We start from the raw sequence: 15,447 nt of genomic DNA, 5'->3' as shown, positions 1-15,447 counted from the left end.
ATGTAAGAATCTCCTTTTTTTAATGGCTAAGCAGTGTTTTATTTTATGGATGTATTACCTTTTATTTATCTAAAAGTTCCAAATGTTGATGGACATTTTTGTTGTAAGTTGAAAAAAATGCTGCTATAGATATTCATGTATATTATTATGAATACAATTTTTTGTTTCTCCTGGATAGACCAGAGAAATTTTAAGAGTAGAATTTCTGGTTTGTGAGGTAACTCTAGGGTTCACCTTCAAAGAGTTGTCTGCTTTCCACAGAGACTGCATCATTTCAGTACGCCCAAATACTTCCATGTCCTTGTCAACACTTGTTATTGTCTGACTGCTCTCTTTTACCCATTCTTGTTTCTAATGATGTTGAGCATATTTTCTTATGCTTATTGACCATGTCTATCTTCTTTAAGGATATATTCAGATGCTTTGCCATTTTCCCCCTTGGGTTACTTGTCTTTTATTGAGTCAAAAAAGTTCCAGAAATATCTAAATTTATTTTCACTCTTAAAAATATGACCTTTAAATCAATGTTGAAGCAACTACAACTTAAAATTAACACTTTCCTTTGAAGCCTTTAGACTACTGGAAGTATTCTTTCAGACATTCAGAGAGGACCCACCTGGTGACAAAGTATTAGTTTTAATGTTTTCATGACATAGTGTGGACAGAGTGAACACTGTGGAGGCCTTCATAATGTCCAGTATCAAATTTCTGCTACATTGTTGTTAAATTTAAAAAAAAAGTGCTCTAATTTACTATTCATCAGTTCTATAAATTCAGACATTGAAATCAAGTTTCTTGAAGTTTCAAGCAGAATATCTAAGCAATGCAATATTAAATTGCTGTGTACCTTTGACATTTGAGTTTAATAATATGATGCATTGCCTTAAAACATACTACTCCCAAAGGCCAGTGATGTGTAGTAATTTGTGGTTTTACCTCAGTGTAAATTTTAATTTCTTACATTTGAGATGGGGGTGTGGAAACGACTCTGTACCTGCAATTAATTTCTGATTTCTGTATTGTTATGCCTTCCTCCTTATTTTATCAGCAGGAAAACTGCTGAAGTAAAAAACTAAGCAAGAAAAAAACATCACACAGCCATATTTCATGGATGAAATAATGAGTGATAGCAGTATTAATTAATATAAAGATTTGTAAAGGTCTTAGGACCTGAAGAAGGTCAAAGACCAACTGCACTCTGTTAGTAGCTAATCAGAGCTATTCATTTCTGAATATTTGCTCTTTATTTCACTTGTTTACTGTGCTTTCACAAGTTTATTGCCTGGAGGGGCATGATTTTAATAAGAGGAAATTTGTCATAATGGGTCATAGCTCATCTGTGATAGAATTTGCTCTTTAAAAGTATAGTTTCAGGACCACTCATGTCCTAGGTTTCTCTTCTGTGTTTATTAGGTACTCCTAAATAAATTCTTTATTACATCTTTAGGCTTTGAGCTCCATTAATATATTTATATGTATTGTAGCCTTTTAGATTTTTAACTAATTAGAATACACATTCATCTCTCCTAGAACCTCCAAGACCCATTGCTCCTCCCCAGCTGCTTGGCGTTGGGCCTACATATTTGCTGATTCAACTAAATGCCAACTCGATCATTGGCGATGGTCCTATTATCCTGAAAGAAGTAGAATACCGAATGACATCAGGTTCCTGGACAGAAACCCATGCAGTCAATGCTCCAACTTATAAATTATGGCATTTGGATCCAGATACTGAATACGAGATTCGTGTTCTACTTACAAGACCTGGTGAAGGTGGAACAGGGCTTCCAGGACCTCCTCTGATCACCAGAACCAAATGTGCAGGTAAGACCGAATAATAGACCACTCTGCTTAGTCACAATATCTAGCATAAAACATATGACATACCTACAATATTGAGAATTATATTTTTTGGTGCATGATGTAATCACAATATTCTAAAAGTTTTTATTAATTTGGTAAATTATAGCCTTGATTATGTCCTAATCTGACTGAATGAGGAGCAGCGTAAGTCTTTCTTTTATTCAGTATTATTGTGTACACATTATCATCCCTTGCATGGTTATTTTGCTCAGCTTATATTATTTACCCCCAGATCTCTGACAGACACAGGAAAAGTACTGAGAGCAAACCTTGGCAATTCAAACCAATGCTGAGTACCTTTCTACTGCATGGAAATGGTCTTCCTCAGCCATTTCAGAGGCCATGTCTGATAATATAAGAAATGTTAGTCTGAACAAAGCCTCAGTGAGGCAGCTCTTTAAGGTTGAAAATCCAGTTGTTGAGGATTAAGTGAATGGCTTGACAGCTAGCCATAGAACACACAGAAGACTGCCTTATGCTTTTAAGCTCTCCCCATGCCTAAAACAAAGTGGTAAAAAATAACAACATATCGAGAAAACACAAAGAAAGAATAATAAAAAGTAACATGTAAACATACCTCCCAGTTTCTTATTCTACCATGTTGTTATAATAGAAGAACTTGTTAGATTATATATATCAAAAGCCCCTGCAAAGTTTAATTGTCTACGTTTGTAGAATGCAGTTTTTAGTGCACTCTTTATTTTGTTATTGAAAAGAGATTAGTTGTAAAAGACAGCTTTTTATTTGTCAAGCATTATGTTGAAACACCTGCAGAGTTAGTACGTGGATCTATGTGTCATGAACATTTAATGATCTAGGTTGTGAAAATTGAAAAGGAAGACTTTGGGGATCTATGAAAATGGAAATGCCTATAAAATGTCTTTTGTTTCTTGAACATCTGTTTAGCTTTTGCAATTTTGTGAGGCTACACACTAAGAATACTGATCTATAATCAAAACAAAACCCATGAAATTACTTTACTTATGGTCATGCTTAAATATTTTTTAATCTGGCTTAATTTAAATATTAATATATCCTATATTGCTATTGAAAGGTTTTTATAAATAGTAAGTTTAACTTCTCAATCATTAATTTCAATCATTAGATTGAAATTAGACAATAGTCTACTAAGTTGTTGATTGGTGTTATACATTAGTACTGTGGCTAAAAAGCTGAACTCAGAAGACATTGTGTAAGTTTCCACTACCCAGCCTGAATCATACAATTTTCTTTACAAACTCTCTGTACTGCTAACCTTTCCATGCTAGGTAAAGTGACACATTGTCCTTACTATAGTAGATGAACTTCCTAAGGGAGAGACATCTTCACTCCACAACCTCAATTAGACAAAAACATAATTTAAGGAGCAGACAGTGTAGAAGCTGATAAGTAGCTCATTTTGTTTTCCAAAATTAATATTTCTTGTTAACAGAAAATGATGTATAGTGGGGAACATTTTATTTTTATAAACTCATCCCATTTAATGCCTTGCTCGGTAATTTCTTTTTTTCCTAAAGATATTATTTATTAATTTTTTAGAGAGAAAAAAGAGAGAAAGAAAGGTAGTGGGGTGAGAGGATAGGGAATCATTAACTTATAGTTGTTTCTCCTATGTGCCTAGACCAGGCAAGCCTGCGGTTTCAAACCAGCGACCTCAGTATTTCAGGTCCATATTTTATCCACTGTGCCACCACAGGCCAGGCCAATTGGGAACATTTTACAGAGGATATTGTCTATACATTTTAAAATGAAACTTGCCTCTTTTTTCTACACTTAATTTTTATAATTATATACAAATTAAAATAATGGTGATTTCCTATTCCAAGGGTATACCTCTTGAATTCCTGTGCCCAACCTTCTTTTTTAAATATCACATCTACTTCTCATTTTTATTTTCATCAATAGGCAATTAAAAATGAGCAATACCATACATTATATTGTTAATAATGTAATTTCTGTTTAATTTTGCAATTATTTGGTATTAGTTATTATTGGTGTGAGGGCCCATGGAGATTGCAAGTCAATGGAATTTTGTCTTAAAGCAAGACATGCTGTATTCAGTGGAGGAAAACATGTTAATAAGCACTGATTTATCCTTATTGAATGCTTGTGTTCAGAATCCATACTAAACTGCAATAAAAATAGAACTAGAAAGTGCTTTGATGTATTTTATTTTAGGAATCATCTTTCTGTGTAGGAGGGGATAGAGTAAAAATAACATACACTCATAGTTGCTTTCAAATTTATAAATGTCTTAATATTTTGCTATTATATTGATTTTTTTTCCTAATTCTGTATTTGAGAAATGTTTAATTTGTGGGCTCTGTAGCATATACTGGTATCAGACTTATTCTAAGTTTTTATTTCAACTCTAGAAAGTTTGTTTTTAAAACTATCTTTCACGTGATAAGTCTTGGTCTCATATTTTATTAATTTATTGGTGTTTTCATAGGTTGTGTTTAATACAGAGTTTTATGGTTTAAAAAAGGTGCTTATAGACTAAGCTTTTCAATACATTATAGATTTGAAAGAAACTGGGGTTACTGTTTTACTAGGAATGTGTACTAATCCTGCTCTATATTAAAAAAGGATGGTAAGCTTATAAAAGTATATATTGCATCAATTATTAAACAATCCTTGAAAAGCAGAAGTTGAATATAGCTGATGAACATGAAATATCTAAATACAGGGTTGGTATTGATTAAAATTACAATGACCATCAATTTCCCTTTTTCTGAATCCATATCCCTTTCCCCAAATATAAGATCCCCCTGACTTGACCAGGACCACCACTGGCCTCAGCTTGGTGTCCTATAACAACAAAATGTAACACAGCCTATGCTAACTATTATATTATCTGATATTTCTAAAGCTTAAAATTCTTCCTGAAATGTTTGTATTTTCCTGCATGTAGGGAGTTGTAAATAAAACTTACTATTATTATTTCTTTTATAATCTTTTTCTTTTTTAAAATTTTATTTTAGCGAGAGAGAATGAGAGAAAGAGAGAGAGATGGAGGCACAGACAGACAGGAAGGGAGAGAGATGAGAGGCAACAACTCATAGTTGCAGCACCTTAGTTGTTGATTGATTGCTTTCTCATATGTGCCTGGCCTGGGGTGGGGGGTTGCAGTTGAGCAAGTGACCCCTTGCTCAAGCCAACAAACTTAGATTCAAGCCAGTGACCTTGGGCTTTAAGCCAGTGAGTGACCTTTGGGTTCAAGGCAGTGACCATGGTGTCATGTCCGTGATCCCACACTCAAGCCAGCGACACCGCGCTCAAGCCAGTGACCCCAGGGTTTTGAACCTGGGTCGTCAGCATCCCAGGCTGATGCTGTGTAATTGCCTGGTCAGGCTCTTTTATAGTCATTTTAATGAAGTTATGTATTTTTTATTTAATGAACATGCCTTACTTTAAAATTAAACCTAACCATTTGGAAAGCAAAATAAATAAATAAATAAAATTCTTACTTATTTGGAAAAATGATCCCTTTGAAACCCCACATATAATTTTTGGAGCAGTTTCCATCTAATTGTATTAGGTTGTGCAAACCCTGAATACTGGTTCTATAATTTATTACATTTTAATCAAGACTAGAAGAATGCTACACTGTAGTTGTAGTGCTGTACCATTAATATACCAGTAATCTGATTGAATAAGTATTGGCTAATTTAATACACCCTGCATGTTAGACCACCAGAAAGCCTTAACAATATAAATACTGTTTTGCTGTGTTTGTGACCAATATCAATTTTACATGAATTTCTTTAAATAGCAAAAAGTAATTACTTTCTGCCTCTGATAAATTTCTGTTTTATTTTGGTGTATCACAAAAAAACAATTTCTTGCTATTAAGTTCCAATAAAAATTACATTAGTTATAATTTACTATGCTGAATAGTTCATTTAAAAATTATATTAGTTATAATTTACTATGCTGAATAGTTCATTTTAATGTATTTAAGCCATTGAAATTTTATTTCTGGCAATAGTGTATTCTTTTCTTGGCAGACATCTGTCTACAAATAATTTTATAGCAAGTTAATTTAATGGTTATTTATGTGTTTCAATAAGAAAATTTTGTACTTCCACATGCAAATGTAGATTTTCATACTTAAGTGTTGATTATTACTGCTTTATAATTAGCATATGATATGAATTTGTCATTTTTTATTTTTCCACCAGTCCTGTGAATGAGATATATTGTTATCCTAATTTTGTAGCTCTTGAATCTAAGATTCGGGAAAAACAAACAAACAAAAACTTGTCAACATTAGACAACTCAGCAGCTATGGCTCAAACCCATTATCTGAAAATGGGATTTTACTTAAAAAGTCTGAATTCTTTCCTCTCTTTCTCCTGCTACAGATAATTTTTTCTCTTTCATGAATGAGTGAAAGTACAACAGGCAGAATCTGGGAAGGATGTACATTTTTGTAAATAACACCTGCATGGTTAATTTATTCCCTGAAAAACATAGCTTGATATTTGAAACTTCACTTTCATTAAAAGCTCAATTTATGAATGTGCATAACACTCAAGCATATGCTGTGTGTTGAATATTTTAAAAAGTTTAAAAATGTTTTAATTTATACTTATCTGTAAATGTCCTACCTAGTTGTCAAAGCTTTTTGTTTGTTTTTTGTTGATTTCTTTCTAAAGTGCATTAAATTCATTTGGTAGATGAAATGACCAGCTTAGAGTCTGTCAAGATGGGAGAGATGGTAATTGCAGTCTCTGGTGGCTGTAGCCACCTGTGCATGCCTCATGCTTCTCTGGGCACAGAGGGGTATGATTATTTCACTATTAGCAAACAGCCTGATGCATGGTGCTGTTCACAAACTACTTCTTCAGGCATTTTATAAAATTTTTTAAGGTGTATATGTGAAGTGATCTTAAATGGGAAGTAATTCAAAAACTCTACTGGACAATCGATGTATGCCCTCCCCTACCTCCCGTGGGTTTGTTTCCCCTGGAATATCATCTGGTATTGAAGCTAAGGAAATAGTTTTTCTTTCTCTTATTAAATGGAAATAAAACATGCCATCCTCAAAAATTGTCTGCGTCGCATGCTTTGGCAGTTGCATGTTAAAATTGCTCTTTTAAATTGCCGTCTCCTGCTGGGTAACCCGTCGTGGCTCTGCTTTATGAGTAACTGACATTTTAGCAGCATCTCCCTCGTAGGGAAAGTCAAGAGTTCAGGGTGTCCAGAATGTTATATATTTATACAGTTGGGAAAACTATTTTCTGCTCTTATATTGAAGTTCAATGCTTTTGGCAATTTTCAGTGAAACATGTAGATCTATGAAGCAGTGAAAAGGAGAATGTCTTACGTTACACATGAACGTTTACTAAAAATGCTTTTTTTTTTTTTGTCTCTCTTCCAAATTCAAAAATGGAAAGAAAAACAAAATAAAACTCAGTCATATACCAGAAACCACAAGTTAGGGAATTAAATGTTGGCCTTATGGCTACAACTTCATCAGGAAAATGGAACCATATATTGATTTGTACTGTGGTCCAAGATAGTTATCAATCACAAAGACTAGGTATCATTGAAACTCAGCCTTGAGGTTAAAACAAAATAAACAACTTTCCTAAGAATTGGTATGATTTAACAGTGTAAGGATGACATCTTTGTGTCTTAACTTGAAGGCTTATTTACATACTTATTTAAAAATTTTAAAATATATTTATTTTTATATATGATCTTTGGCTTTTTTTATTGTTTTGAGCAAGAACTTTAAAAGGCAATGCTATTATTTTTAAATTAAAAGTAATTTATAAAGTAATGAAAAACAGTTCAATTTTCTTAAAATCTAAAAGTGTAAAACTCTTCTTAGATTTTTATTTTTGTGAATAATCTGATTTTGTGTTTCAGAGTCTATCAATAATATATCAGTTTAAAAGACATTTATTTATTCAGAAAATCATGTATTGGCTTCATTCTTTTTTAACAGCACTGGGTTAAGTGCTGGGTCTTCAAAGTTATACAAACCATTCCATGCACTTAACGCCACTAGTAATCACCACGGGCAGACCTGTAAACAAATAGTAAAATACAAAGTGATAGAAATTTAGAGAAAGAAGCTTTTCTTTAAGGGAATGTTTCAGATTAGTTGGGCCCAGAAAAGGATAGCTTTTTAGCTGAATCTTAAAAAACTGATAGAGTTTCTAAGACAGAAAAAGAATTTAAAAAAATTTCAGAAAGAGGGAACCACATGTTTAACCCAGTAGTAAACATTGCTGATGATTTGAGGGTTCTGAAAACAGATGGAGGATTGGCTGTCTCTGTGCTGTGGTTGAACTGAGGCTGCGGGGAGAATGTGGCCAAGTCTAACAAGACCCAGGCTGCTATCCTGTTGTTCTTAAGGAACAGACTAACAATGCTAGATTTGCTTTTAAAAGTGACCATCCCATTTCTGTGGAAGATGAGTTTGAGCTAAGAAACGACTAGGCAGAGAGACTGTGAAACCATGCTTAGAATAATTTTTAAAATGTGCCCGTTCTTATCTTCTCTACAGCATGCCTTTCTCATTTTCCATCAGATACAGGAAATTTTAAGTTCATGAAAAATGCTGTCATTCCAAATTAGCAAGAAAGTTTCTTTCATTAAAGGATTTTAAAGACATTTTATAGGTGATCTAAGTTACTTTATTGTTTGATTTGTTTCTCTTTTGGAAACGTGTGTATTCCAATGTCATTAACACGTATGCAAAATCCATGATACAACACATTATTTTACGGGAGAAAATTATGAAAGATTGCAGAGAAATTCAAGAGCTACTCTTATTTAATGAGATATTTATTTCACAAATAAATGTGAAAAGTTGTATACATTGCCACTCTGAGAACACCAGAAGAGTCACCATTAATATATTAGACTGGATTCTCATTTTTAAGGAACTAACATTCTATTGTTAAAATCAGAATAACAACAAACACATAAGTTATATAATAAACATTAAAAAGTACTTTGGAAATCCAGACATAAGGATATTTCTAATCAAAAATTAATATTTTGTTAAGCAATACCTTTGAACACAATATTGAACTTTGTTTACTTAACAAAGCTAGATTACCACTTGTAGTGAATAAACCTATAGTCTTATCACTAATTTCTTAACTGTGAAATAATGTGGAAAACAATGTTTAGCCAGTTGTCACCATAAGCATGATTTACCTTCTTTCTTCCCTTTCTACCAACACACAGGTAAACTATCTTCTATATGGTAGTATTAAATGGTAAATATAATTCATATTTTAATGCAAATCATCAAAATATTTGAGCCTGACCAGGCGGTGGCGCAGTGGATAGAGCATTGGACTGGGATACAGAGGACCCAGGTGCGAGACCTCGAGGTCGTCAGCTTGAGCGTGGGCTCATCTGGTTTGAGCAAAAGCTCACCAGCTTGGACCCAAGGTCGCTGGCTCGAGCAAGGGGTTACTCAGTCTGCTGGAGGCCCACAGTCAAGGCACATATGAGAAAGCAATCAATGAACAACTAAGGTGTTGCAACAAAAAACTGATGTTGGATGCTTCTCATCTCTCTTCATTCCTGTCTGTCTGTCCCTATCTATCCCTCTCTCTGACTCTCTATCTCTGTAAAAAATAAAATAATAATAATAATTTGATTGATTTGAATTCTCTAGGGTCTGTGAATTATAGAAATATTATTTTATATTTATATGGAGCATGAATATCCTATATTTCATTTCCATTGGGGAGTAGATATATTTATAATATAATCAACATCTGTTAACTCTGCTAATGGTCTATAATGCTAGAAATTCCCAGTGTAAGACTCATAAAAGTCCAACAAATATGAAAATCATTTTTCTATCTACCTTTTTTGTTTTTTACCTCTGGCATATGATGCCTAATTAACCATACACAATTCATAGCATATTTTTTTATAGGGAACATCTTTAGTAGCTATATAATAAACTATATGAGTAAAATGTGGGTTGTTTTGAGCTCAAAATTGTCTTCTAACTTACTTTTTTCCTAGAAAGCAATTGGTAACCAGTAAATGACACTATTTTATTTATCTGTAGTACTTTACCACATGCTGAGTCTGTTAACAATATCATCAAAAACATTTATTTTGGCTATATTTGTTTTTATTGAATTTGCATACTATAATAAAGCTGACAGGTGGAAATGAATTGGATAAAACATCAGTTTCATTAAATGTCCTATATTTCCCCTCTGGTCTTGGGTCTTTTTTTTTTTTAATATGAAGAAGGAGAAATAAAAAAATAAAATATTAATAATATCTTAAATGATAATAACAGAAGATTGCTTGAAGAAGACCTAGAGAGAATTAAAAAGCTATGGATCCAGGTATTGAACACTAAGGGATTCGCTGAATATGAATATGAGTTTAAGAGACAGAACCTGTAGTGTCAGACTTTTGATGGTTCCATGGTGCTTACACCACTGGATAGCCTTGTCCTTGATTTTTTTCCTTTCTGCCCAAAGAATTTACCTCTCTCTTCAGTTGTTGCTTCCTGTTTTATTTCTCTTATTTAAATTACAATTTTTTTCCTTTGGAATAAGAAAGAAAACTCTTTAATTAAAGTCTGGCCAAAAAAGAGAAAAACATTTACATTTTCTTGGACAGGAGTACAAATTTATGATTATTCTTGAACTCAGTTATCTAGACCAATGTTAGTTATAATTATCTTTTTTTTTAGAATGATGGTCACTCTGTCCCATTTCTTGAATAGAAAAAAATGACTTTATAAAGATGTATTTTATATTGTCATTTAACTTTACTCTTAACTAAAGCTGAAGATTGAATCATCATCTTAGAGTCTCACTTACTGGTCTTCACTGTCTTTCTACAAGAATACAGCCTTATTATAGCTAACAAATGCTGTGGGGATGACTCTTCCCTTCCTTTTTCTTGACCACCAACCTGTGAATAAACTGAAGAGAGAAAAAAGCATAGTCTAAAGCAGGGTAGTCAACGTTTTTATACCTACCTCCCACTTTTGTATCTCTATTAGTAGTAAAATTTTCTAACCACCCACCGGTTCCATAGTAATGGTGATTTATAAAGTAGGGAAGTAACTTTACTTTACAAAATTTATAAAGCAGAGTTATAGCAAGTTAAAGCATATAATAATAATTACTTACCAAGTACTTTATGTCAGATTTTCGCTGTTTGGCAGAATAAATCTTTATAAAACAACTTACTATAGTTAAATCTATCTTTTTATTTATACTTTGGTTGCTCTGCTACCTCTCACCATGAAAACTGGAATACCCACTAGTGGGCAGTAGGGACCAGGTTGACTACCACTGGTCTAAAGGAAAAGATAATGAGTAAAGTCTAATCTCACATATTCCAAAATATATTAAACTTCTTCAACACCATCAAAACTGTAAAAGGGGAGAAATCCATGCCTTTTATGTCACCCTAAGCAAGATCTGTGTAAATTCAGCTGTCACTATATATGACATGGCCTAGAAATCATTGAGTGATATCCATTTTAATTCTCACAGTCAAATCATCTGGGTGAAGTTTGTTTTTAATAGCTCAACTTTCATTCTCTGGCTTTGTTTGTGTTTGCCACTTCTACAGAGTCCTTCTCAACAAAAAAATAATACAAAATCACCCTCAAAATACACAAACATTTTTTTTGTCTTAATGTTACATGTGAATCTATAATATTTTATTGTTAAAACAACATTTTGGGAGATGACGTCAGAGTAATGGCGGAGTAGGAAGCGATACCGATAAATCTCCCCCAAAACTCAACAAGATCTTCAACCAGAAACAGAAAAACCTATACTTGGAGCTTCCAGATTCTTCGCAATACATCCAAAGGTATGATTGAGTGAAAAATTGGCTAAATATATAACCAAACCCCGAAGGAAATAGGGAGTAAAAAATGCTCCGCCTTCCTCACTAACCTAAACAGGGCGGCTTTTTCTGGTAACTGTGAATATAGAAACTGAGGCGGGCAAAGGGGGTGAATAGATCCAGGCCGCCGCGGCACAAACGGCCGAACCACGCTGTGGCACACAGATCCAAGCCGAGGAAAGTCTGATCCTGTGGCAACCCGGGCAATACAAGCTAACACTCGCGCCAAACCCAAACAAAGAAAGACAAGCAGAGCGGCCATTTTACCCGGTCTCCTGGTCGGTGCGCAGTTAGTGGAAGAGAGATTTCTTCCTAAGCCGCGGAAGTGGGTACCCGTGTTGCCCCACGGAGAGGCAGGGTCAGAGGCCTTTCTGTGGGCTGAGGGCAGAGTCTCTGGGCAGCCCCAGCGCCCTGGGAAAGCCACGCACGGGAGGGAGTGAGAACTAATCCCAACGGTGGAGATTTTCCGTGCTGGAGGCTGTTTCACTCAGAGCGAAACGCGGCCGGCCTCATATCCTGGTTTGCGCGCGCAGATAAGGAGTGAGCGATTCCTCCGAGTGCCTCGGCAGTGCGCGCCCGTGTTATCGCACAGAGGGGCAGAGTCAGGGGCCTTTGTGTGGGCCAAAGCGGAATCTCGGGCCGCCCCAGCGCCTTGCAAAAGCCGCACACGGGGACAGAGCGAGACTCAATTCCAACGCTGCAACTTTTCCCTGCGGTTGGGGGTTTCACTCAGAGCATGAGACTGCTGGCCGGATATCCTGGTTGCAGACAGTGAGTGAGAGTTTCCTCCAAGCGCCCCGGAAGTGGGCGCCCGCTTGTGTTACCGGATAGAGTGGCAGAGCCAGAGGTCTTCGAGTGGGCGGAAAGCCCGCCTGATTATGCTAGCAGCTCTGACTGACTGAGCCTTACCCAGAGCCCTGTGCTGAGTGGAAATAGAGTGGGGAGTTGCCAGCAATTTGAGCCTCTTACTATCCAGGCAGAGGCAGCAGCAACCCCATACCTGGACTATCAGGCTACTAATTGAGGAAGGAAAGACTAGGAGAAAGGCTCCAGGAACACGGACTCTCTCACTGTCGGAGCCTATAAATGCTAATGAGCCTCGACTCCCAAAGAGAATAAAGCACAATACATGACATTGCCATAGAGACTTATCAACTGCAAACCTCTACCTGAGCGTGCCAAAGGGGCAGAACCCGGGGTACAGAGTCACCGACCAGGAAGAGGGAGAGAAAAGAAAAAGCAAGAAGATAACCTCTCAAAATCAAGAATAATCTGCAGACTTTATAACCTATCCCATTTTATTATATTTGTTCGTTTGTTTCTCTTATCTTCATTCTTGAGACTTTTTTTTCCTCCTCCAATTTGGCCGATTAACTCTCTACCGGTCTTACTCTCTCCTCTCCCTGAACTACACTACCCATAAGTGTTACATCTCCCATTATCATTTCTCTTCTCTTCCTTTCTCTCTATGAGGGTTGCACTCCAAAACCCTTAACTCTCTCTCTCTCTCTCCTTTCTTTTTTCTTCTTTTAGTGGTTCCCTCTTTTTTTCTCTCTCTCTCTTTCTTTTCTCCCTCTATATTAGTTTCTTCCTTTCTCCTTTACATCTCCTCTCATTCAAACCTCAATAACAAACAAATTATCTTATCTGGGACTCAAACCTATGTTTGTGGCATTTTGGGGCGTTTTTACTTCACCTTTTTAACTCACTAGCAGTGCTCCCATCCCTGGCTCTCCATATTATCTAGTTCTTGTTCCACTAAATACAATAGTAAGTTTTTAATTGTCCCCCCATTTTTCCATATTCCTCTTATTCCTCTCATCATAACTCTTAGAAAACTAACACCTAAAAGCAAATCATTTTATTCTTGACCCAAATTTTTTCCTTATTTGCTTTTTGTGGGTCCATACGCTCTTTTTTTTTTTTTTTTCTTTTTTTCTTTTTTTTTTTTGCCCTTTTTTTTTTTTTTTTTTTTTTTTTTCTTTCTCTCTTTTTTGCCCCTTTATTACTTTTCCCCAATTCAGGCCCTCCATCACAGGCATTGTTTGTTATAACTCACAGTCCACCACAAGATTTTCTCAAGAAAGAGGGGAGAGGAGAGGAGAGGAAAAAAAGAGGGGGGGAATAATTTCCTTTTTTAAAAAATTTTTATTTTATTTTATTTTTCTTTATTTCATTATTAATTTTTTTTAAAAAAACAACTCTTTTCGATTTGTTATTTTTTAATTTTTTTTAACTTTTTATTCTTTATTAAATCTCATTAATACTATCAACAAAACCACCCTCAGATGCCATTAAGGAAGAGAAAATCGAATATCATGGATACAAAAGAAAGAGAGGTAACACAGCTAGATGAGGAAAAATCTATGGAGAAAAAATTTAATATATTGGAAACCTTGGAGCTAAATGACAGAGAATTCAAGATAGAAATCCTAAAAATCCTCCGAGATATACAAGAAAACACAGAAAGGCAATATAGGGAGCTCAGAAAACAACTCCATGAACACAAAGAATATATGTCCAAGGAAATTGAAACTATAAAAACAAATCAAACAGAGATGAAAAACTCAATTCACGAGCTGAAAAACGAAGTAACAAGCTTAGCTAATAGAACAGGTCAGATAGAAGAGAGGATTAGTGAAATAGAAGACAAGCAACTTGAGGCACAACAGAGAGAAGAAGAAAGAGACTCAAAAATTAAAAAAAATGAGATAGCCCTACAAGAATTATCTGACTCCATCAAAAAGAATAACATAAGAATAATAGGTATATCAGAGGGAGAAGAGAGAGAAAATGGAATGGAGAACATACTTAAACAAATAATTGATGAGAACTTCCCAAGCCTGTGGAAAGAACTAAAGCCTCAAGTTCAAGAAGCAAACAGAACTCCAAGTTTTCTTAACCCCAACAAACCTACTTCAAGGCATATCATAATGAAATTGACACAAACCAACAGCAAAGAAAAAATTCTCAAGGCAGCCAGGGAAAAGAAGAATACAACATATAAAGGAAGGCCCATTAGATTATCATCAGATTTCTCAGCAGAAACTCTACAAGCTAGAAGAGAGTGGACCCCAATATTTAAAGTCCTGAAAGAGAGGAACTTTCAGCCACGAATACTATACCCATCAAAGCTATCCTTCAAATACGAAGGAGAAATAAAAACATTCACAGATACAGAAAAGATGAGGGAATTTATCATGAGAAAACCCCCACTCCAGGAATTACTAAAGGGGGTTCTCCAATCAGATACAAAGAACAAAAAAAAACAGAGCCACAAGTAAAAGCTCCAAGAAGAACACAATAAAACCAAATTTAAACTGTGACAACAACAAAAAGAAAGAGGGGGAGAAGACGGAGATTAACAGTAGCAAAGGACGATGGAGTGCAAAAGTACTCACAAAATAGTTCGCTACAATGAACAGGGTAGGGACCCTTTTCATTACTCAAAGGTAACCACCATTGAAAAAACCACCACAGAAGCACATGAGATAAAAAAGATCGCAACAGAGGAAAGATGTATGGAATACAACCAAATAAAAACAAAAGATAGAAAAACGAAAGAGAAGGATCAAACAAGACACAAAACTAACAGAAAGCAAGATATAAAATGGCAATAGGGAACTCACAAGTATCAATAATTACACTAAATGTAAATGGATTAAACTCACCAATAAAAAGGCACAGAGTAGCAGAATGGATTAAAAAAGA

The 15,447-nt window shown here is 35.1% G+C and overlaps 1 protein-coding gene across 6 annotated transcripts in view; it reads left to right on the top strand.

Moving 5' to 3' along the window:
• The window catches only part of PTPRK (protein tyrosine phosphatase receptor type K), a 591,572-nt gene that overhangs the window by 349,022 nt on the left and 227,103 nt on the right, over positions 1-15,447 (top strand). For all 6 annotated transcript variants that reach the window (XM_066248523.1, XM_066248520.1, XM_066248518.1 and 3 more), the window contains exon 7: positions 1,531-1,824. In XM_066248523.1, coding sequence (XP_066104620.1) covers positions 1,531-1,824 — 294 coding nt within the window. The remainder of the gene's footprint in view (positions 1-1,530; positions 1,825-15,447) is intronic.

This window comes from Saccopteryx bilineata, chromosome 12 (genome assembly GCF_036850765.1).
Source record: "Saccopteryx bilineata isolate mSacBil1 chromosome 12, mSacBil1_pri_phased_curated, whole genome shotgun sequence".
Taxonomy (NCBI): domain Eukaryota; kingdom Metazoa; phylum Chordata; class Mammalia; order Chiroptera; family Emballonuridae; genus Saccopteryx; species Saccopteryx bilineata.
This window is presented reverse-complemented; position numbering and strand designations above follow the sequence as displayed.